At 55.1% G+C, this 22665-nt stretch overlaps 1 protein-coding gene across 1 annotated transcript; it reads left to right on the top strand.

Annotated features, from left to right (window-relative positions):
• Positions 1 to 1140: 1140 nt before the first annotated feature.
• On the top strand, positions 1141 to 22087 carry COLGALT1 (collagen beta(1-O)galactosyltransferase 1). The gene is made up of 12 exons (XM_079772470.1): positions 1141 to 1486; positions 2478 to 2588; positions 3118 to 3235; positions 7028 to 7162; positions 9121 to 9325; positions 11662 to 11781; positions 15224 to 15300; positions 15387 to 15493; positions 17364 to 17496; positions 18725 to 18852; positions 20031 to 20237; positions 20479 to 22087. The coding sequence occupies exons 1-12, from the start codon at positions 1224 to 1226 to the stop codon at positions 20744 to 20746; spliced, it is 1872 nt and encodes a 623-aa protein (XP_079628596.1). The 5' UTR covers positions 1141 to 1223; the 3' UTR covers positions 20747 to 22087.
• Positions 22088 to 22665: the final 578 nt, after the last annotated feature.

The following is a 22665-nucleotide window of genomic DNA, read 5'->3' as shown; positions in this document are numbered from 1 at the left end:
CCGCTCAGAGTCAAATCACGTAACCAGAAAAGGCTGGGCTGCATTTCTAAAACATTCGGCCCCAAACTTAACGTGTGCAGACAATTGAAAAAATATCGGGAAACAGAAGTGAAGTAGAGAAAAGTAATTAGAGGAAGGGCGTGGGCAAGGGGAAGAGCCTGAAGAGCAGGAGGGGTGAATGCCACCTGACACCACAGACCTGCTGGGGGATTTGGGGATCCCCACCCCAAGCTCACTGCCCCATCTTGCGTGCCAACCAGGACACACAACCCCGTCCCTGAATTGTACCTAGCAACATTAACCCGCTGCCATGCACATTAATAAATATACATCTGAGCATCTTTCTTAAAATTTAATTTTTAGGAATGACCCCAACACGGTCAATTAGAAAATACAACCCAGTATTGGAAAACAGTCTCCTGGTAACATTTCCATGGAAAAGCCCATCCTGCCTCCAGGGCACGTGCTCAGCACGTTAAAGTGTCACGTGGCTCCTCTCTATGCCAGCCCTGCGGGGTCAGTATAGCCCTGTTTTACAGCGGACACATTAAGGCTCACACAGCAGCCCATGCGGGGCGTCTGGGGACACCAGGGCCCACGCGCTTAATACCCAATAAGCCTCGCGGGCACCCCAGCGAGGTCAGGACCCAGGATGATGAAACCTGCGTTGCAGCCAGGGAAACTGAGGCTCAGATCTTTCGGTCCTAATTATCCAGGTCCGCCTGGTACAACCCAGGGATTGTACAAATAAAAGTTGGATGGGCCCTAGCAAGTTTGCTCAGTAGTTAGAGCCCCGGCCTGCGGACTGAAGGGTCACCAGTTCGATTCCAGTCAAGGCGTGTACCTCCGTTGCAGGCTCCCCAGCCCCGGTAGGGGGGTGTCTCTCTCACGTGGATGTTTCTCTCTCCCCTTCCTCCCTCCCTTCCACTCTCTCTAGAAATCATTGGAAAAAACATCCCCGATGAGGATTTAATAAAATCATGCTGGACGGGGCATCAAGTGCGGGTCCCTCTGAAGCAGTGGCTCGCAGGTCAGACAGACCCTGAACTCCGTGCCTTTAAGGCGTCCGGAGGCGGGGCCTGGGAGGCGGGCCCAGATGCCAGATTCAAGCCAGGCGCTCTCCTCCCCTTTAAGGCGCGGCAGCGGCGGGACTCCGACGGCCCCTTTAAGGCGCGGCCCTCGTCTGCCGGCAGAAAAGGGGCTTAAAGGAGACGCGTGGCGCGATGGCGGCGACCCCACGCGCGTGCCGGCGGTGCGGGCGGCCGCTCCCTGAGCTGCTGCTGCTGCTGCTGCTGGCGCTGCCGCCTCCAGGGGGCCCGCCGGGCGCCGCCGCCTACTTCCCGGAGGAGCGCTGGAGCCCCGAGTCGCCGCTGCAGGCGCCGCGCGTGCTCATCGCGCTGCTGGCGCGCAACGCGGCCCACGCGCTGCCGGCCACGCTGGGCGCGCTGGAGCGGCTGCACCACCCGCGGGAGCGCACGGCGCTGTGGTGAGTGCGGCGCCGCCGCGGAGTCCGGCCTGCTGCCCCGACGGCGGGTCCGCGCCGCGTCCCGCCCGCTGTCCTGGCTCCGGGCAGGGCGGGCCAGACCCACGCGTGCTCTCTGCTTCTTGTCCTCCATCTGCGGACCAGACCCACGCGTGCCTTTTCCTGCTGTCCCGCCTCCCCCGCGCCCTCCCTGTCCCGCATAAGAATGGGCAGGACACTCGCTTTGCCTGCTGGCCCCCCGTTAGGGCAGATCGGGGACCACACCCAGGCAGGCCGCCCTGCCTAGCCCTCTACACCGCTTGGAGTACACGCAGGCTCCCGGGAAGGGGAGCCTGGGACCCCAGCCAGGGCGCTGCGATGGCCCACATTGCACTTCAGCCACTGTGTATCTTTCCGCTCCTGCCTGAATCAGGCCTTCTCACCAGAGCGCGTGGGCGGGGTATGGCCCCTTCCTGGAAGGGGAATGGGATACCGCCAGGGCTGCCCTGATTGTTACTGTTATCACTGCTGTCCTTGTTGTCAACTTAGTAACGCTTCACTTGGGAAAATAGCTCTGGGCTCCAGGGTCACACTAGATTCCCAGAAGTCCCTCTTCTCTGCTCCGGACTCCCTGGCCTGGATCGCCCAAGCGCACGGCTGATGTTTCAGAGACGTTTGTTGAGGGGGTGGTGTCCATAGGAGAGGCTGGAGGAAGGTGGATGGGACTGTCTGATGTAGCTGTATGTTTATTAAGTCTCACATATTTAGTACCTAAGCTTCTGATAGGATCCTAGATGCTCAATAGTACTAATAGTGCCTCCTGTGGTTTTCTAAAATTAGCTTGTTTAATCTTCTCTGCAGCCCAGTGACGTGTCCTCACCCCCGTGTGATGAGGAGACTGAGGCATGGAGGGGGGAGCGCAGGCTGAGCCAGGGTGCAGAGCCCAGGTTCGGGTCTGCTGCCCTGTCCTGGTTTGGGCTCCCCAACCTCCCTGATTGTCCCCCTCCGCCCGCAGGGTGGCCACAGACCACAACGCAGACAACACAACGGCAGTGCTGCGGGAATGGCTGGTGGCCGTGAAGAATTTGTACCACTCGGTAGAGTGGCGGCCGGCGGAGGAGCCCCGGTGAGTGCCAGGCCCTGCCCTGCGTGAGCCCTCCCAGTGGGGCTCAGCTGCACCCCTGCCCCCACACCCTCCGCGAATGCCCACTGCCCTGCCTCAGAACCCTAGCCCCTCCGCCCCTGGCTCTCTAGCCCAGTTCCGCGGCCTTAAGGCCCAGCCCTGGCTCCTCTGACTCCCCGGCCCTGCCCTCAGCTTTACAGAGTCTGAGTCTGGGAGGACAGGTTCCGCTTTTCCTTTGCTCTCTGTTCTCTCCCAGCCGCTCTCCCTCCTCCTGAGCTTTCTTCCTTCTCTATCCATTGCCTGGACTTCCTCCCTTCCGGGCCTTGGACCTCGCCCTGCCCCCGCTGCAGACACACCTCCCTCCTCCTGGTTTCCCCCTGCTTGCTTCTTCCCAGCCTGCAGATCCAGCTTAGCCATCCCCTCGGCCAGGAACCCATCTCTGCCCGCTCTGCCGCCTGGGCCCTGTCTGGGCCCCGCAGTGCCTGCCCCCCCCCCCCCCCCCCCCCCCCACATCACAGCTGCCTCTCCTCAGGTCCTACCAAGACGAGGAGGGCCCCAAGCACTGGTCCGACTCGCGCTACGAGCACGTCATGAAGTTGCGCCAGGCGGCCCTGAAATCCGCCCGGGACATGTGGGCCGATTACATCTTGGTGAGTTTCCCGGGGATCACAGAAGGCGTCTGGGGTGTCCGAAGGGAAGGCAGAGCAGTGATTGCGGACGCTATCCTTAACTCCGTTTTACAGAGGGGGAAACTGAGGCACGAGAGGGGGTGTGAGCTGTCAGAGGTGATCCGGCTGGTTCGGTGGAGGAGTTGGGGTTCAATCAGGGGACCCTGGACTCCTACCCACCAGATGGGTCCCCAACGGTCCTCTGTGGTTGGACACTTGGTTCGTCTCCGCTTTTATCGCCATCACGAGTGACACCAGAGCCCACACACCCGCAGTGACACTGTCTGGGTCCCTTCCAGAAGCAGGAAGGTGGGCTGGGGACGGGAGGAACTTGGTGACACTGAGCTGCTGAGGCCTGATTTTCACTTCCTCCTCCTCCTGGGCCCGTTTTGCCTCTGGGAAGGAGGGGGCGTTGAGTGTTCAACAAAATCATGTTGGATAAGTGCCCACAGGTCCCGGACCTTCCTGTCTCCTGGACCTGACCGGGGCGTGACTCCCTCCCTGGGGCAGATGGGGAGGGAGCTGGTGGCAGGGTCACTAGGGAGGTCGAATGCAGGGATGCCAGTCTGGCTGGTTTTGTGTATGTGCCAGGCCCTGAGTCGAAGTCTGTACCTTTTTTATTTATCAATCAGCACACATTTATGAGCCCCTGCCCGTGCCCTCCTGCCGGGGCCTGGGGACACAGGCTGAGCCCCACTTGCTGGTGCCCCGGGAAAGGTGGATGTGACCAGGAGAACCAAATTGAGAGAGGCACCATCAGAAGGCAGCCAGAGCTGGGAAGTTGTAGACAGGCATCTGGTGGTGAATCCGTGTCCTGGGGCTGCTGGGACGGAGTCCCACACGCTGGGGGCCTGTGTTCTGGAAAGTGTATTATTTCAGCTCTGGAGTCTGGAAGTCGAAATCCAGGTGTCAGCAGGGCTCTGCTCCCCCAAAAAGCTCCAAGGGAGGATCCTTTCTGCCTCTTCCAGCTTCAGGAGGCTCAGGTATCCTTGGCTTGTGGCTGCATCACTCCGGTCTCTGCCTTTGTGGTCACATGGTCGTCTCTCCTGTGTGTCTCTTCTCTTCTGAGGTCACCGGTCATTGCATTTAGGGCCCACCCTCATCCAGCATGACCCCATCTTACATTTTCATTACATCTGCAAAGACCGTATTTCCAAATGAGGCCATAGCCACAGATACCAGGAGATAGGACTTCCAACATTCAACCTACAACGGATGGCGTAGCCAGGGTGGGGTGGTGAGTGAGCAGGGTTGAGGCGGGGCGGGGGGCTTCCTTAGTAGGGGACCCCAGCAGAGACCTGAAGGAGCAGAGGAGCCAGCCTTCGGGGAAGCCGGAGGACAGTATCTGAGGCAGAGGGAACAGTGCACGCAGCAAGCTTTGGGTGTTCAAGGACTGAGGAGGCGCGTGTGGCTGGAATGGCATGATGAGGGAGCGGTGGGGGTTGGGGGTGATACTGAGGTGGTGGGTGGGGGCTGGCCTATGCAGGTTGAGGGAAAGATTTGGTTTTTACTCTGATGGTAATAGGGAGCCATGGAAGGTATGTAAGCAGGGAAGGGCTGTGCTCTAATTTATGATTCTCAGAGCCCCTGTGGCTGCTGTGGGATCCCCGTCTTTTGGGGCAGGAGTGGGGACAGCAGGAGGCTGGGGTGGAGACCTGAGGGATGGGGCTGTGGAGAAAGGCAGGTGGGTTAAGGCCCTGCTTGGGGACTAGATGTGAGGGTGCCAGGAGGATCCCAGGCCTTTGGCCTGAGCCCTTTGGGGAGGAGAGAGCTGTCCCCTGGGAAGAGGAGGGCTCTTCCTGGGGGCCCTGTAGACCATTCTCTTCCTGAGACCATTTTACAGATGGGAAAGTAGAGGCTTGGAGAGGGAGGTTTCACCTGGCTGGGTTGGCACAGAGGTGGGACTGGCCCTGCCTGGCGCCATCCTGCACAGGGCCGCCGCGTCTGTTTTGTTTTCGTGGTTTGAGGTTGACTGGTCTTCACTTTTCCACTCAGCAAACCTGGGTAGAACTCCAGGTGTGGGTTCAAAACGCAAAGCAGCTTTTGACACACCATGTTATTTTTGAAATTGGCAACTTTGGAAGTCCATATTGGAATGTTGAATCACTTGTCCAGTGTTTTAAAATTATTGTTAAAAGGGCCTCTTTTTTCCCCCCCTCTTTTTACAAACACTGCCGGTGTTATTTGTAAGAAAATCTAGAAGGAAAAATAGGGAGTTTAGAAAGAAAGAAACAAACCTTGTAATCTTACCTTTCAGAGAGACTCGCTTTCTGGCTTTTTAAAATTGAGGTGCAATTTACATAACATAAAATTAGCCTTCTAAAGTATGGAATCGAGTGGTTTCTGGCTCATTCACAGTGTTGTACAACCATCATCTCTGTCTAGTTCCAGAACATCCCATCATCCCAAAACAGTCACCCCCACCCCCCCTCCCTCCCATCCTGGCAGCCACTGATCTGCTTTCTGCCTCTGGACTTGCCAGTTCTGGGCATTTTGGGTACATGGAGTCACACAACACATGGCCTCTAGGGTCTGGCGTCTCTCACTCAGCAGGAGGTTTTCAGGGTTCATCCATGTTGTAGCGGAAGTGCTTCCGTCCTTTTTATGGCTGAGTGATATTCCGTTGGGGGCTGGACCCCGTTTGTTTATCCGTTCGTCTGTGGTCGGACACTTACATTGGTTCCACCTCTTGGCCATGGTGAATCATGCTGGTTTGAACATAGGTGTTCACGTACCTGTTGGAGTCCCTGTTTCCCGTTCTCTTGATCTGTCCTCAGGGATGGAATTGCTGGGTCACGTGATAACTATGTTCTTAACTTTTTGAGGACCTTCTGGACTGTTCCAGCTGTCTTTACTGCACATATATTCTGAGGTCAGAAATGTAAATGTCCTCAAGGGGCTGGGTGGGTGGGGAACATTCACACCTGCACAGCCGGTCCCAGGGGCTGCCTCCTCCTGTCTCCAGCTGAGGGTCCCATGCGGCATGCTGCTCCTGGTGCCAGAGGAGCCTGGAAGGCCAGCTTTTGCTGTTGTTTACCTCAGGTGATTCACATGCTCTAAAAAGCCCATGCGAGTAACAGAAAGCATATCTGTGGACCAGATGCATTTTTAAAATATATATATTTTTATTGATTTCAGAGAAGAAGGGAGAAAGAGAGAGAGATAGAAAGATCAATGATGAGAGAAAAATCATTGTTTGGCTGCCTCCTGCATGCCCCCTAATAGTTCTGTACCAGGCCTGCAGGACAGAAACATCCTTACCTGATTGTTTCAAACTTTTTTTCTTTGTAACAAACAAGTTACCAGATCTTTTACCCCCACATTCAAGGTGTTAAAGAAAAATAAAGTATCTACTTTGATGAACTTTTTATTGGCATCTCACTCACCGAGAAAAAAGTATGTTCCTCTCAGAGGTGGCCTCTGGCCCACCCATCCTCTTCACTGACCAGCGCTGCCTGTTGTAAAAGTTCCCATTAATGGAGCCACACGGCACGCCCCCTGACATGGCTGGTGTCTCGACGGCGCCGTGTCTGGGACCCATTTGCGTTTCTGTGTGCCCTGTGGCCCCTGCCTGCCCCTTCCTCAGTAGCCTGTTTCCTTGTGTGGATGTAACCTGGCTTGTTGCTAAGGTAGAGCTGTGGTTTGGGGCGCCGGATGGCTTCCGTGCTGCTCCAGGTTCTTCAGACCCCAGGACTCTGCCCCCTCATTCCGAGCTGTGGCCCAGCCCGGGTCGCTCCGGCAGCTCACAGCGATGTCCTGTTGGGTGTTTTGTAGTTTGTGGACGCAGACAACCTGATCCTGAACCCTGACACCCTGACGCTGCTCATCGCCGAGAACAAGACGGTGGTGGCGCCCATGCTGGATTCCCGGGCTGCGTACTCCAACTTCTGGTGTGGGATGACTTCTCAGGTCAGGCGGCTGCTTGGGTAGCGCCGGGGGCTTGGGGGGCTGGGGGCTGGGCCAAGCACGTGGAGCCTAACTGATTGTCACACCAGCTCATGGTGAGCATTTCACACCTTCATGATCATCCTTAGATGGTCCCCGTGGCAGGGTCCGTGACCGGGTCCTCTCCCCACCTCTTCCCTGTATTGAGGCAGAAACTCAGAGAGGGGAGGTGACGGCCTGAGCACACGGCTAGGAAGTGGTGGTGCCAGGACGGGACGGCAGGCCCAGCTTGATTCAGATGTTCAAACAGCATTCCTGTCTCCCTCCCTCGCTGGGTGGGTGGCTTCATTTTCAGACCCTGGGGAATGGTCCCAGCGCATCCAGCTGAAGTCCTCTCAGGCTGGCCTTGTCCATCTCTCCCCCCTGGGCCAATTACCGAAGCCAAGAACATGCCAGGCCTGTGCCATACATCCCAGGGTTGAGGCCAAGCCAGCGGGGAGTGACACGGGGACAGGGGGGTCTGTGTGGATGGAGCCGGAGGCTGACCTAGCCTGTCTCCTCCTGTCTTTTTGTTTTTATCTGACATGCAGTTCAGAAAACATCAAACCATTTTAAAGTGAATAATTCAGTGGTTTCCATCTTGAAAAACGTGTCAGAAATGGAAATGTTATGGGGCAGGCGGAGCGGGGAGGAATGGGGCGATGGAGGAGAAAAGCGGACAAGTAATACTTTCAACAATAAGGATTTAAAAAAGAAGAAGGAATCTAAATGCTATATGCCAATAATTCTGATGTGTAAAGGGTCCAAGGAAAAGAGAGGGCAATTCAGGATTGTTCCAGAAGCTTTTCAAACTTCTAAATTAAACTGACCTTCAATTTATATGTAAATCAAAGGATGTCAAATGTCCAGTCCCTTTTTCAGCTTTTAAAAAATACGTCTTTCCACACCTTTATTCTTGTCCCCAGAAACAAGAACACATGTAGGATTTACTTCATATAAAAACTGAGTTATATACTTTAATTTATAATTTGATTTTTCCATTGAACAATACAGCTGTACATTCCATCAGAACAACAGACAGCTGAAACACATTTTTATTTTTATTATTTTATTTAAAAATCTTTATTGTTGAAAGTATTACATATGTCCCCCTTTTCCCCCCATTGATCCCCTCCAGCCCATCCCCGCCCCCTCAAACACATTTTTCATTTTTATTTTTTTAAAATAGATTTTATTGGTTTTTACAGAGAGGAAGGGAGAGGGATAGAGAGTTAGAAACATCGATGAGAGAGAAACATCGATCAGCTGCCTCCTGCACACTCCCTACTGGGGATGTGCCCGCAACCAAGGTACATGCCCTTGGCCGGAATTGAACCTGGGACCTTTCAGTCCGCAGGGCGACGCTCTATCCACTGAGCCAAACCGGTTAGGGCAAACACATTTTTTAAGTAGTCACAAAACATTTCATAGTTCCATCGATAGGCATTGAACTAGGTTTGTCCCGCTAAAGCCGGTGCTGAAGGTACACATGTTATTTCTGTGGGATAAATCTCAAAGTGGTTTTCCTGGGGCACAAGTCATAGAACTTTAATTTTAACAATTTTTGCAATATTAATTCTCAAAGACTGAAGCAATTAGCATTCTACCAACATCGGATGTTGCTCTTTATTTTTGTTTTCAGTTGCAGGCCAGTTTATTGTTAAACCCTTTTTCAGCTTTTAAATTTTCTCCTTCACATGCTGCCCTTCCGATCTGAAGTGTGGGGCCCGGTCTGCAAGAGGCCAACCGTTTTTCTTGTATCTGCCGTGGTGCGGGGGGTGGAGCCTGTCCCTGACCACGCCCAGAGCACGGTGCTCCGGGGTTGCCCACCCGAGCCAGGAGCTGACATCTGGGCCTTGCTCTTAGGGGTTCCACGTCGCTCGTTGTCCTGGGTCTCCAGCCTCACTGGGGGACCCCCCTGAGAACTCCGCCCCTCCCCGCAGGGCTACTACAAGCGCACACCCGCCTACATCCCCATTCGGAAGCGGGACCGCCAGGGCTGCTTCGCGGTTCCCATGGTGCACTCGACCTTCCTGATCGACTTGCGGAAGGCAGCATCCAGGAACTTGGCTTTCTACCCTCCACACACCGACTACACCTGGTCCTTCGATGACATCATTGTGTTTGCTTTCTCCTGCAAGCAGGCAGGTGAGCCCTGGGGGTTGCTGTTATCATTTCATGAAGGGATGTCATCCGGTTGGTTCTCTGGAATCTGTCCCAACAGCGGCCACAGAGGGTCCACAGGACCAAAACGCACGCAGGGCCCAGGGAGGCTGCAGGTGGGGCTGTATCCAGGTGTTCAGAGGCGGGCCACAGACCCGTTCTTTCTCCAGCCCTGGCTTTGCTGAGGGTCTTCGCCTCCCAGGTCTAAAGAGGACCTACTTATTGAAGGTTATTTCCAACTTAATATTTTCTTACATGCTCCCAGTTTCCTGTAGTTGAACGTAATTGCCCCCTAATTGTATAATTAGTGAAAAAGCCTTTTAGAGGGAATCAGAACACAGCCATACGCTAACCTGCCATTTACTTTAAATCAAGGGTTAGCAAACTGTGGCCAGCAGGCCAGATCTGACCCACCGTCTGTTTCTGTATGGCTGCAAGCTAAGAATGGTTTTTATATTTTTAAACGGTTGGAAAAAAACAAAAACATGAAAAGAATAGTAATATTTTGTGACATCTGAAATTGCATGAAGTTCAAATTTCAGTGCCTATAGAGAAAGTTTCATTGGCATGCTGCCTCACCCATTTATTTAAGTGTTGTCTATGATTGCTTCTACTTCCCAAGGGTGGGATTGAGTTGTTAAGACAGAAACTGTCAGGCCAGCAGCCTAAAAGATTTATATCATCTAGCTCATTATATAAAAAGCTAGCCAGTTAAAATGAAAATTATTTTTATTGGCTTTCTAACTTTTTTTTTTTAATATATTTTATTGATTTTTTACAGAGAGGAAGGGAGAGGGATAGAAAGCTAGAAACATCTATGAGAGAGAAACATCGACCAGCTGCCTCCTGCACGCCCCCTACCAGGGATGTGCCCGCAACCAATGTACATGCCCTTGACCGGAATCGAACCTGGGACCTTTCAGTCCGCAGACCGATGCTCTATCCACAGAGCCAAACCGGTTTCGGCTGGCTTTCTAACTTTTTAAAGTACACACTCAATATAAAAACTTAAACCATCCAGAAAAGGACAAACGCAGATGGAAGTCACCTTACTAACATTTTATCCAGCTGCATCCCATTTTTGTGCAGAAATGTGCATCAGCCCCAGCCAGTTTGGCTCAGTGGATGGAGCGTTGGCCTGTAGACCGAAGGGTCCTGGGTTCGATTCTAATCAAGGGCACATACATCAGTTGTAGGATCCTCCCCGGCCCAGGCCCTGGTCAGGGAGTGTGCAGGAGGCAACCAATCGATGTGTTTCTCTCACGTCGATATTTCTCTCTGTCTTTCCTTCTCTCTTCTACTCTCTCTAAAAATCAATGGAGGCCGAAACCGGTTTGGCTCAGTGGATAGAGCGTCGGCCTGCGGACTGAAAGGTCCCGGGTTCGATTCCGGTCAAGGGCATGTACCTTGGTTGCGGGCACATCTGTGTAGGAGGCAGCTGATCGATGTTTCTCTCACATCGATGTTTCTAACTCTCTATCTCTCTCCCTTCCTCTCTGTAAAAAATCAATAAAAAATATTTAAAAAAATAAATAAATAAAAATCAATGGAGCCCTAACCGGTTTGGCTCAGTGGATAGAGCGTCGGCCTGCGGACTCAAGGGTCCCAGGTTTGATTCCGGTCAAGGGCATGTACCTTGGTTGCGGGCACATCCCCAGTGGGGGGTGTGCAGGAGGCAGCTGATTGATGTTTCTCATTGATGTTTCTAACTCTCTATCCCTCTCCCTTCCTCTCTGTAAAAAATTCAATAAAATTTATAAAATAAAATAAAATAAAAATCAGTGAAAAAGTATCCTCGGGTGAGGATTAAAAAAGAAAAGAAAAAAAGAAATGTGCATCTTTTTTTATTTTTAATCCTCACCGGAGGACATGCTGAGAGAGAGAGAGAGAGAGAGAGAGAGAGAGAGAGAGAGAGAGAGAAAGAGAGAGAATGATGTGAGCAAAAAACATTGACAGGTTGCCTTCTGTACCTGCCCCAACCGGGAAACAAACCTGATACCTGGTATGTGCCCTGACCGGGAATCGAACCATAACCTCCTGGTTCATAGGTTGACACTTCAACCACTGACCCACACCCGCCGGGCATAAGGTGCTTTTTAACAGTTCTGATTGTCAGTGTCTCGCCTGCCAGCGGGAACCCCTGTTCTGACTCCGAGTCCCGGATGGAGATCTGAGGGGTTTCTGCTGGTTGCTGGGGAAAGTGGGCGGGACTCCTTTTCTTTCCAGCCCCACACTGGGCTGTGAGGCTGATGCTGTGGTCAGAAGGGCCACTGCCACCTTGTTGCTCAGTTTTCAGTTTTGATTGTTGTTTTTGGCCCCAGAGGTCCAGATGTACGTGTGCAACAAGGAGATGTATGGCTTCCTGCCAGTGCCGCTGCGGTCACATAGTACCCTCCAGGATGAGGCTGAGAGCTTCATGCATGTGCAGCTGGAGGTTATGGGTGAGTCCGCTCACACTGCCCTTTCTCGGTCATCACACATCCATACCCTGAACACTGATTGAGCACCGGCTGGGTGCTAGTGCCTTTGCCAGGCACTGCGAACCTGGCATGAACAAGGTGGACAGTTGTCCCTGCTCTCAGGGAGCACTGGCTTGCAGCAGCTGTGCATGGCAGTCAGGGTGGGCTTCCAGGAGGAGGTGGCATTATGAGGCAGAGTGAGTAGTAGTCACCTGGAAGGGGATTGTAGCCGGAGGGAGCATTCTGCAGAGACTGGGAGGCTAGAGGGGACACGTGCTCAGGGAGCAGGCAAGGTCAGCAGGGCAGAAGTGGGGCTGATGAGGGGGCGGAGCTGGCGGGCCAGGGCAGCGGCCTTAGGCACTGGTTTTCCTCAGGGGCAGCCAGGAGCCATGGAGGGTGTGGGAGCAGGGAGGACGGAGGTTTTCGCTGATGAACCGTTACGTGCATGGCAGTGTCTGGGCCGCAGCCTTTGGGCCGTTTCCGAACCTCAGACCCATTGCTCATTTAATATATATCTTACGTGGATCCTTTTGTTTTACTTGAATACGTTTATTTTAAAAAGGGAATTACCTATTTTTACCATAGTTGCAAGCTCATGTCTTTCTAACAGATAAGTAAATCTATAAATCATTAAACGAGCAGCCCTGCCTCTGGGGGCGGGGGGGGCGGGGGGGGCCGAGATGGGCTGAGCACACAGGGCCGAGCTGCCATCAAGGTTGCTTGAGGAGCGGCCTCCTGGCGGACGTGGGGTGTCTCCAGAGCAGGGGGACAGTGGGACAGTGTCCTCTTCCGTAGGGGCTTTACCCTTCACTGGTCACACATCTCAGAGAAGGCCTGCACAGCAGCCCCCCAGCCCCCCATTGTACAGATGGGAGGGTCCAGGCTCCTGCTGTTGTCTCAGTTGCTCCACTCTTACCTGCTTCTAGAAGGTTCTGTGTGTGTGTGTGTGTGTGTGTGTGTGTGTGTCCCTGGTGGCAGAAGATGGAATGGCACACTCCCTGTTTGGTCTTTTGAAATGACCAAGGACACCATGGGGGAGACCCCACAATGCCCAAGTGTCCGTCACATGCAGATGCTCAGGCCCAGGCCAGGAGCCTCCCTGGGCCACTGTCGTGAGAGTTAGGCCTCTGCTTGTCGCCAACTCCCACCTGCGACGGGGCCCTGGAAGCATCCTGTGGCTGCCATAGTTTTCCTAATTTAAATTTCACCTCTATTTCTGTTCTTGTTTCTGGTCAAGAAACCGTTAACACTGCTGCTGCTGTAAACTCGACCGTGACAGGGGCATGAATGCCTTCCTGTTTCTTTCTTGAGGGCCAGAGCTGAGCACACTGTCTCACTGTCCTCTTGCTCTGGAGAACAGATGGAAGGAGGGCCCGGGGGTTCAGATGTGTGTGTAAATCCTTCCTCTGTTCAAAGCACATTTTCTCTCCGTCCGTGCGTGGGCACCTGGACCTGGGCTGTGCACGTGGTTTTTCATGTGTTCAAAGATCTCTCTTACCGTGAAGTTTCAGTCTTGCAGAAAGGCTCAGGGTGACAAGATCCCACCTCCCCATGGCAGGTTCTCTCACCACTCACCCTCCGCCCCCAGTAGGGGGGTTGAGCTGAGGTTCAGAAAGAGAAGGGGAGGGGCACCTGGGATTGGAGCCTGTGTCCTAAGATCCCAAAGTCTTGCCCTGGTCTCAGCCTTCCCAAGGAGAGTGGGGTGGGAGGAAGCCCTGGGACGTGTTGGCCTTGGAGGAGGCCCAGGCTATGGGGTGGAAGGTTCTGGGTTAGGTCTGGGCCTCGTCCAGGTCTCTTCCAGACAGAGGGACCTGTGTTTGTCCCTGGAGCTCACATGGGGCCTTTGTTCTCGGTGAAGCAGACACCACACTTGGAATCACGCTGGGCTTTTCTGGGCAGCCTGGGGGGGGTGGGGGGGGGCGGGCAGGGACCGCTGCAGGCTCATGCGTACCTGAAAGTCTGACCCTTCTGCGGGAAACCACAGGCGTATCCGAGATCGCTGTGGGGATGTGGTCTGAGCATTGCTCATAGCAGCTGAAGGGGGCAGTCATGGCTGCTCTGAGATTCTGGGCACACCTTGGCCTGTAGACGTGTCACTCGGTCAGATGGCCGTCTTCTCCCATGTCTTCCCTCTGTGTGTCTCTGTGTCCAAATTTTCCATTAAAAAAAAAAAAATAAAAAAATCCTGCCCTAGCCGGTTTGGCTCAGTGGATAGAGCGTCGGCCTGCGGACTCAAGGGTCCTGGGTTCGATTCCGGTCAGGGGCATGTACCTTGGTTGCGGGCACATCCCCAGTAGGGAGTGTGCAGGAGGCAGCTGATCGATGTTTCTCTCTCATCGATGTTTCTAACTCTCTCTCCCTCTCCCTTCCTCTCTGTAAAAAAATCAATAAAATATATTTTTAAAAAATCCTCACCTGAGGATATGTTTTTATGGATTTTTAGAGAGAGGAGAGGAGAGAGAGAGAAGCATCGATATGAGAAACATCAAAATATCAATCAGTTGCCTCCTATATGTGCCCTGACTGGGAATCAAACCCACAACCTTTTGGTGTATGGGACGACGCTCCAACCAACTGAGCCACCCGGCCAGTCAAATTTCCATTTTTATCCGGATCCCAGTCATAGTGATTAGGGCCAATTCTAATGACCTCATTCTGTCTTGAACACCTCTGTAAAGACCCTGTTTCCAAATAAGAGAAAATTCTGGGGTCTTGGGGGTTTGAACACCAACTTAACTTTTTGTGGGAGAATGCCATTCACCCCACACAGGTGTGATTTCATGGCATCATTTCATGCATAACCACTGAGGTGTTATTAGCCCATTTTGTAGTTGAGGAATCGGAGGCCCAGATATGTCAAGGTCATTAATCTTGGTTCATTCTCTGAGCAGTTATTGAGTGCCTGCTGTGTGCTTAGCCCTATGTTGGGCACTGGAGACCCGGTGTGAGTGGACAGACTTGGTGTTCATTTCACGGGGCTCACGGTAGACGGATGGTGAGTTAGGATAGCAGGGTGGAGGTTTGATGATGGAGCCCTGGTGCTGTGGGGAGCGGGAGGAGGTACCTGACTCAACCTGAGGGCATTGGGAGACTCACCCCTCCTCAACATGGCATCTTAGCTGAGAACTGGGGTAGGGGGAGGAGGAAGGAAAGGTGTTCCAGGCAGAGACCCAGCATGTGCAAAGGTCCTGAGGTAGGAATGGATGAGTTTGGTGTGTGAACAGCCAGAGTGAGTAGGAGGCGAGGGAGAGACTAGCAGCGGTAATATGGTTGGGGACAGGCCAGGCAGGTCTCCAGCCTCAGGCTGAGGAGCTCAGGGTGATACGGAGCCATGGAGGGGGTGTGGGGGGCGCAGTGGAAAGAGGTGGGAATGCTCCCCCGCCCCATGACCCAGGCACCCCCTTGGCTTCTTTCTGCCCCGCAGTGAAGCACCCCCCAGCAGAGCCCTCCCGGTTTGTCTCGGTGCCTGCCAAGATGCCTGACAAGATGGGCTTTGACGAGGTGGGCTGGGCCTTCTGGGGTAGGGAGGGGGAAGGGTGGGGAACTTAGGGCTGGAGAGTTCAACAGAGGCTCCGGGCCACACACAGGTCTTCATGATCAACCTGAAGCGGCGGCAGGACCGGCGGGAACGCATGCTCTGGGCGCTGTGGGCGCAGGAGATCAAGTTCCGGCTGGTGGAGGCTGTGGACGGCAAGTGAGTCAACTCTGAGGGCAGGGGTGTAGACCATGCAGGGGGGCCACGGGTGGCAAGGGAGCCCTACCCTGTAGACCATGCTGATGTAGACCATGCTGGGATGTAGACCATGCTGGGATGTAGACCATGATGGATGTAGACCATGCTGGGATGTAGACCATGCTGGAGTGTAGACCATGCTGGGATGTAGACCATGCTGGGGTGTAGACCATGCTGGGATGTAGACCATGCTGGGGTGTAGACCATGCTGGGGTGTAGACCATGATGGATGTAGACCATGCTGGGATGTAGACCATGATGGATGTAGACCATGCTGGGATGTAGACCATGCTGGGGTGTAGACCATGCTGGGATGTAGACCATGCTGGGATGTAGACCATCCTGGGGTGTAGACCATCCTGGGGTGTAGACCATCCTGGGGTGTAGACCATGCTGGGGTGTAGACCATGCTGGGATGTAGACCATGCTGGGATGTAGACCATCCTGGGGTGTAGACCATCCTGGGGTGTAGACCATGCTGGGGTGTAGACCATGCTGGGATGTAGACCATGCTGGGATGTAGACCATCCTGGGGTGTAGACCATCCTGGGGTGTAGACCATGCTGGGATGTAGACCATGCTGGGGTGTAGACCATGCTGGGGTGTAGACCATGATGGATGTAGACCATGCTGGGATGTAGACCATGATGGATGTAGACCATGCTGGGATGTAGACCATGCTGGGGTGTAGACCATGCTGGGATGTAGACCATGCTGGGATGTAGACCATCCTGGGGTGTAGACCATCCTGGGGTGTAGACCATGCTGGGGTGTAGACCATGCTGGATGTACACCATGCTGGGATGTAGACCATGCTGGGATGTAGACCATCCTGGGGTGTAGACCATCCTGGGGTGTAGACCATGCTGGGGTGTAGACCATGCTGGGATGTAGACCATGCTGGGGTGTAGACCATGCTGGGATGTAGACCATGCTGGGATGTAGACCATCCTGGGGTGTAGACCATGCTGGGGTGTAGACCATGCTGGGATGTAGACCATGCTGGGATGTAGACCATCCTGGGGTGTAGACCATCCTGGGGTGTAGACCATGCTGGGGTGTAGACCATCCTGGGGTGTAGACCATGCGGGATGTAGACCATGCTGGGATGTAGACCATGCTGGATGTAGACCATGCTGGGATGTAGACCATGCTGGGTGTAGACCATGCTGGGATGTAGACCATGCTGGGTGTAGACCATGCTGGGATGTAGACCATGCTGGATGTAGACCATGCTGGATGTAGACCATGCTGGGATGTAGACCATGCTGGGTGTAGACCATGCTGGGATGTACACCATGCTGGGGTGTACACCATGCTGAGGTGTAGACCATGCTGGGATGTAGACCATGCAGGGGTGTAGACCATGCTGGGATGTAGACCATGCTGGGATGTAGACCATGCTGGATGTAGACCATGATGGATGTAGACCATGCTGGATGTACACCATGCTGGGATGTAGACCATGCAGGGGTGTAGACCATGCTGGGATGTAGACCATGCTGGGATGTAGACCATGCTGGATGTAGACCATGCTGGGATGTAGACCATGCTGGATGTAGACCATGATGGATGTAGACCATGCTGGATGTACACCATGCTGGGATGTAGACCATGCTGCTGGGGCCGTGGTGGAGGGGAAGTGAGTCTGACCCTAGGAGAGGGCTGGCAGAGCCACACCTGGGTGGCCCACCCCCTGCAGACCGGGCCACGGGTCCAGGAGGGGCGCCAGTAGTTGAAGAGGGGAGCTCGGCAGGAGGCGGCACTAACTGATGGTGGGATAGCAGGCAGCGTGGGTTTTCCACTCACCCCTTCCTGTCCCCCCTTCCAGAGCCATGAACACCAGCCAGGTGGAGGCACTGGGCATCCAGATGCTGCCCGGCTACCAGGACCCCTACCATGGGCGGCCCCTCACCAAGGGCGAGCTGGGCTGCTTCCTCAGCCACTATAACGTCTGGAAGGAGGTGAGCCCAGCGGGGCAGAGTGTCCGGCGAAGTGAGTAGGGCCAGTCCTCCTCAGCCTGCGCGAAGCTCAGGGAGGGCATTGCCTGCCCCCCAGGCAGACCCCACGGCTGCAGCAGGACCAGGGCCCCTCTGTAGGGAGTGTCCTTCCATCGTGTAGATGTGGAGACTGAGGCTGGGCAAGGGGGAGGGGCGAGCCCGGTTTCCAGGTGTGGCCTCTTCACACCTCGCTTCGTCCAGATGTCTAGAGCCTGGACTCTGGTCTTGACATTTCCTAATCGATGTAGCAGCCATGGTGACATTAACTGGCACAGAGCCCACGCCGGGGGTAGTGCATTGGCCCTGGGGCTCATCAGCCACGCTCGGAGAGAGAGGCTGTGGTAGGTGAGGATGCCAGGCTGGGATTCAAACCTGGGACTCCCAGGCATGAAGCCGGACGTGGTGTCCAGATGCAGGTGGGAGGGTGCTCTGGAGGGGGTGTTCAGGTGTTAGAGGCAATGAGTGCTCGCTTAGGTTGCCCGCCTTTTCTGAGATTCATTGTGGATGGCATGGGGCAGAGGCTGTGGTGTCCACGCGGCCCTGAAGCCGGGAAACTTCTGGGTTTAAGTCCAGCCCTGCCTCCTAGAGGGGTGAGCTCTGTGAGCAGGAAGGCTCTTCCCAGCCTGAGCTTCCGTTTCCCCATATGACAGTCATGGCCTCAGAGGGCAGTCATGAAGATTCAGGAAACATTTGCCAAGCACCTATCATGTCCCTGGCCTGGTGCTGGGGACATGATAGCCACCGGGACAGACCCAGCACCCTGCAAGGGGCTTACAGCCCTGGGAAGTGGGCAGATGATGATAAACCACAAAGAAACAAATCAGAGTGAAATAAGTGAGAGACATCTGGAGAAGGGACCTAGGGGTATGAATTGTCCTCAGCTGGCAGCTTTGGGTGGTGGTCGGGAAGGACCTCCTGGGTGGGCAACGTTGGAGCTGAAGCCCAAAGGGTGAGAGGTAGTCTGCCTGCTATTGCATGAGGGAGAGGGCTGTGTCAGCACAGGCCCAGGCCCCGGGATGGGAAGGAACAGCCAGGCCCGGGCATCTGTTGTTGCATGTCCTAGGAAGTGGTAGTCCGCGGGGAAGTCAATCCAGACAGTGGTGGCGAGGGGTACGTTTTCTTCTCTCCTGCTGCCCCAGAGCCTTTAAGCTGAGCTGGCTTCAGGGTTAGGCCTGGCCCTGTTCTCCCTCAGGTCGTGGAGAAGGGACTGAAGAAATCGCTGGTCTTTGAGGATGACCTGCGCTTCGAGATCTTCTTCAAGAGGCGCCTGATGAACCTCATGCGGGATGTGGAGAGGGAGGATCTGGACTGGGACCTCATGTGAGTATGGGGCCTGGGGGTGGGGCCATGCCAGGAGGTGGGGCCTGGGGCAGAGGCAGAACTGGAGCATGGCCAGAGCCCAGGGGTGAAGTATGGGGTGGGTGGATTTGGGGCCTGGGGCAGGGCCAGAGTTCAGAGGTGTGATCTGGGGATAGGGCTCTGGGGCCTGGTGTGGAGTGTGTTGGGGCTGAGGTTGGGGCCCGTGCTCAGGGGCATGGTCTGGAGTGGGTGGAACTGGAGCCTAGAGGTGGGGCTAGAGCTCAGAAGAGCGTCCGGGCCTGAAGGTATCTGTAGGGTACTAGCTGGGCCACCCTTAGAAGTATGACAGAAGGAGTGCCCTGTGTGTGTGTGTGTGTGTGTGTGTGTGTGTGTGTGTGTGTGTGTGTGGCCTGTGTGAGGGCGGACCTGGGAGTAGTCAGGGCTGGGGCGTGGCCTCAGGCCTGTGGGGTAGAACTGTGGGAGGGTGACCTGGAAGTCTAGGGCCCTGGCTGTGGCATGAGGACCCCTCAGGGCTTGGAGACGTGAGGTGTCCTGGGGCGGGTGGGGGTGGCGAAGATTTGCCCAGGAAGTCTGTGGGCTGGCTAAGGAGCTGGGGGTGCGGCCTGGGGTAGGTGTGGTCAGGCCTTGGTGGCTAGCTGGAAGCTCAGAGCTGGCCCAGTGTGGGAAGTAGCCAGGGAGCCTGGGTCTTAGCCCAGCACTAGGTCAGGTGTGCTCAGCATATTTCTGGAACAGTTCTTTGGGATCTCATATGGGGGAGGGGGGTTGGTTCCTCCTCTCTCCCTCCCTCCCCCTCCTCCTGCAGTGTGCAGGGCCCTGACCGTAACTGCACCCCTTCATTCCTGACTGCTCACAGATCCTCGCACCTTCCTCCACTGCCACACAGCCCCCCGAACCCAGTAGCGCAGCCTCAGAGAACGTCCCAGAAATCCCAGTCTCCCCGGCTCCAGATCCTCCCATGGCTCCCTAGTGCCCTAGGAAAAATCCCACCCTCCTCCTTGAGGGCCACAGACCCCTGTGGTTCTGCCAGTGCGGCCACATTGGCCTCCTTGTTGTGCCCCAGACACACCAAGCCTGCTCCCACCCCGGGGCCTGGCAGGGGCTCCGTAGATCCCTGCCTTGCTGGGTTAGCATCCTCTGGTGGACGGAAGGAGGGTGACGGTCTCAATCCCACACCCCAGCTACGTGGGCCGGAAGCGGATGCAGGTGGAGCACCCCGAGAAGGCCGTGCCCCGCGTGAGGAACCTGGTGGAGGCCGACTACTCCTATTGGACGCTGGCCTACGTCATCTCCTTGCAAGGCGCCCGCAAGCTGCTGGCGGCCCAGCCCCTCTCCAAGATGCTGCCCGTCGACGAGTTCCTGCCAGTCATGTTCGACAAGCACCCAGTGTGAGCAGGGGCTGCTCGGGCAGTGGGGTCTCAGGTGGCAGCCCTGGAGGGGGCGGGCACGAGGATCTCGGGCCCCCAGGGAGGTGCCGTTTTCTCTGCCCACTTCCTCTGGGTGTCCCCCCCATGTCTGGCTCCATTTGAACCCCACCCCCCTTCTGTCTCAGTCTGTCCCTTTTCACTTCTCCCTCCATCGGTCCCTTCCCCTCGACCCACGGCTGCCCCTTATTCCCTGCCCTTCCAGGTCCGAGTATAAGGCCCACTTCTCCCCTCGCAACCTGCGCGCCTTCTCCGTGGAGCCTCTGCTGGTGTTCCCCACGCACTACACGGGGGACGACGGGTACGTGAGCGACACCGAGACCTCGGTTGTGTGGAACAACGAGCAGGTCAAGACTGACTGGGACCGTGCCAAATCCCAGAAGATGAGGGAGCAGCAGGCACTGAGCCGAGAGGCCAAAAACTCGGACGTGCTACAGTCCCCGCTGGACAGCGCTGCCCGGGACGAGCTCTGAGGGGCAGGCGCCAAAGCAGCCTCCCGGTGCTTGCTGGGGACAGCAGGGCCCTGCGGACCCTGGCAGGCCTTGGAGGGCTCTCCGTGCAGGGTGGTGGCCAGCCAGCTCTTGCTCAGCAATCATGTACACACAGGCAGCATTAATGGAGTGCCTACTGTATGCCCGGAAGAGTGTTTTGCACTGGGAGATTGGGTGGGAACAAGCCATCATTCATCTCCACGTGCCTGACGTTTTTTAAGCATTGACTGTGTACCAGGTTCGTGATGGCAGTGAATGAGGCATAATAATTTCCTCACTGATGATTCAGTCATCAAGCATTTATTGACACACACCCCCTCCCCCCCCCCCCCCCCAAGAATCAGGCACTAGCGATACACATTCATTTTTTAAAAATTAATTTAAGTATTTATTGGGTGCCTACTGAACGTTGGGCACCATTTCAGGCTCTGGGAATATTGAGGTAAAGAAGACACTTTCATTTATTCAAACACATACCAGGCACCTACTGTGTGCCTGGTACTTGAGACACAGAAGTTCTTATCAACTCCGTGCTTTTATTGAGTGCCTGCTGTGTGCCAGAAGCTGAGCTGGGTGCTAAGCACGGAGATAAACAAGGTGCTTTTTACTCTTTAATTGGCTTCTTCCCCCCTCACCTGGAGAACACCTACTGTGTGTGCTAGACTTTAGTGATACAAAACAGTGTAACAGTGGCTCAGTCACTACATTTGATTTCCCACACGTGTGCTGGGCCACAGAGATGAACAAAAAGAGTCCTTTCATTTCATGCATTAGGCATTTATTGAGTGCCTACTGGGTACCAGACCTTGTGGACTCCCAGTGGGATTAGCGAATGGTTGAGGTTGAGTCCTTATTCATCCCCCAGTCACCTGCGCTATGTGCAGATCACCACCCCGGAAGGAGGGTGACGCTTCTCTCACCAGGGCCTTCTGCTGGCCCCAGGAACCGCATGGCCGCGTGCAGGTTCCTGCGCCCAGCCCCCCTGGAGGGGGCGGGGGTGAGGATGGGGGCTGGGTCTCCCCTGCCTGCTCCTGGTCCTGTTTGCTTGACCTCCCAGGCCTGCATCTCAGGTGTGGTGTCCGCCTGCTCAGTGGGATTCCTCTGTCTAAGCCTTTGGGGGGCTCAGCTGCACCGGGGTGCTGTCTGCAGCGGGGGCAGGGTGTCCCCGGCCCAGGCTGGAGGACTTGCTGCGCCTTCAGCCAGAAATGAATGTCGGAGCCGGCCCGCGGCGCTGTCCCTCTTTGGATGGACACTGCCTGCTGGGTCGGATCCTGGATAACTTGCTTATTTTTTTATTAAATGGTCCTGGATGGTTTTCACGTACGTCTGTGTTCTCTCTCTTTTTTAATCCTCGCCTGAGGATACGTTTATTGATTTTGGGAGAGAGAGGAAGGGAGGGAGAGAAAACAAAATACATGGATGGGTTGCCTTCCGTATGTGCCCGGACTGGGATTGAACCCACCACCTTTTTGGTGTATGGGACGACGCTCCAACCAACTGAGTCACCAGGCCAGGGCGGTGTTCTCCCTGCCAACACACCTCACCCAGTCCCCACCCCCTCCCCCCTGTTGCTGGCCAAGGTGTGGGATGGAACCAGTGCTTGGGAAGCTGAGGGGGAGTGCGTGTGGGTGAGGGGCAGTGAGAGCCCTGTGGCCCAGCCTGTCCCATCAAACATCCCCTAAAATAGTCCAGGGACAGGTGGTCAAGCTCACTCTATCCTGTGGGGTCAACTGCAGGGTTGTTTCAGGTGACAGAATATGGAGGAGGACTTGCATGGTTGGGAGTCCCCGGGAAACAGACTCTAAGCTGAGAGCTTGGTATCCAGGAGGTCACCGCAGGGAGCCCGGATGGAGGTGGGACAGGAGAGAAGGAGGAAGTAGCTGCAGGAGGCACCAGCAGGC

Source organism: Cnephaeus nilssonii (genome assembly GCF_951640355.1).
Source record: "Cnephaeus nilssonii genome assembly, chromosome: 5".
Lineage (NCBI taxonomy): Eukaryota > Metazoa > Chordata > Mammalia > Chiroptera > Vespertilionidae > Cnephaeus > Cnephaeus nilssonii.
The sequence above is the reverse complement of the archived record's forward strand: the minus strand, read 5'-3'. Positions and strand labels throughout refer to the sequence as shown.

Coding starts and splice junctions, on each gene's coding strand:
- COLGALT1 (XM_079772470.1), top strand. CDS start 1,224: ATGGCGGCGACCCCACGCGCGTGCCGGCGGTGCGGGCGGCCGCTCCCT. Junction 7,163..9,120: donor GGTGTGGGATGACTTCTCAG/GTCAGGCGGCTG, acceptor CCCTCCCCGCAG/GGCTACTACAAGCGCACACC. Junction 9,326..11,661: donor TTTCTCCTGCAAGCAGGCAG/GTGAGCCCTGGG, acceptor TTTTGGCCCCAG/AGGTCCAGATGTACGTGTGC.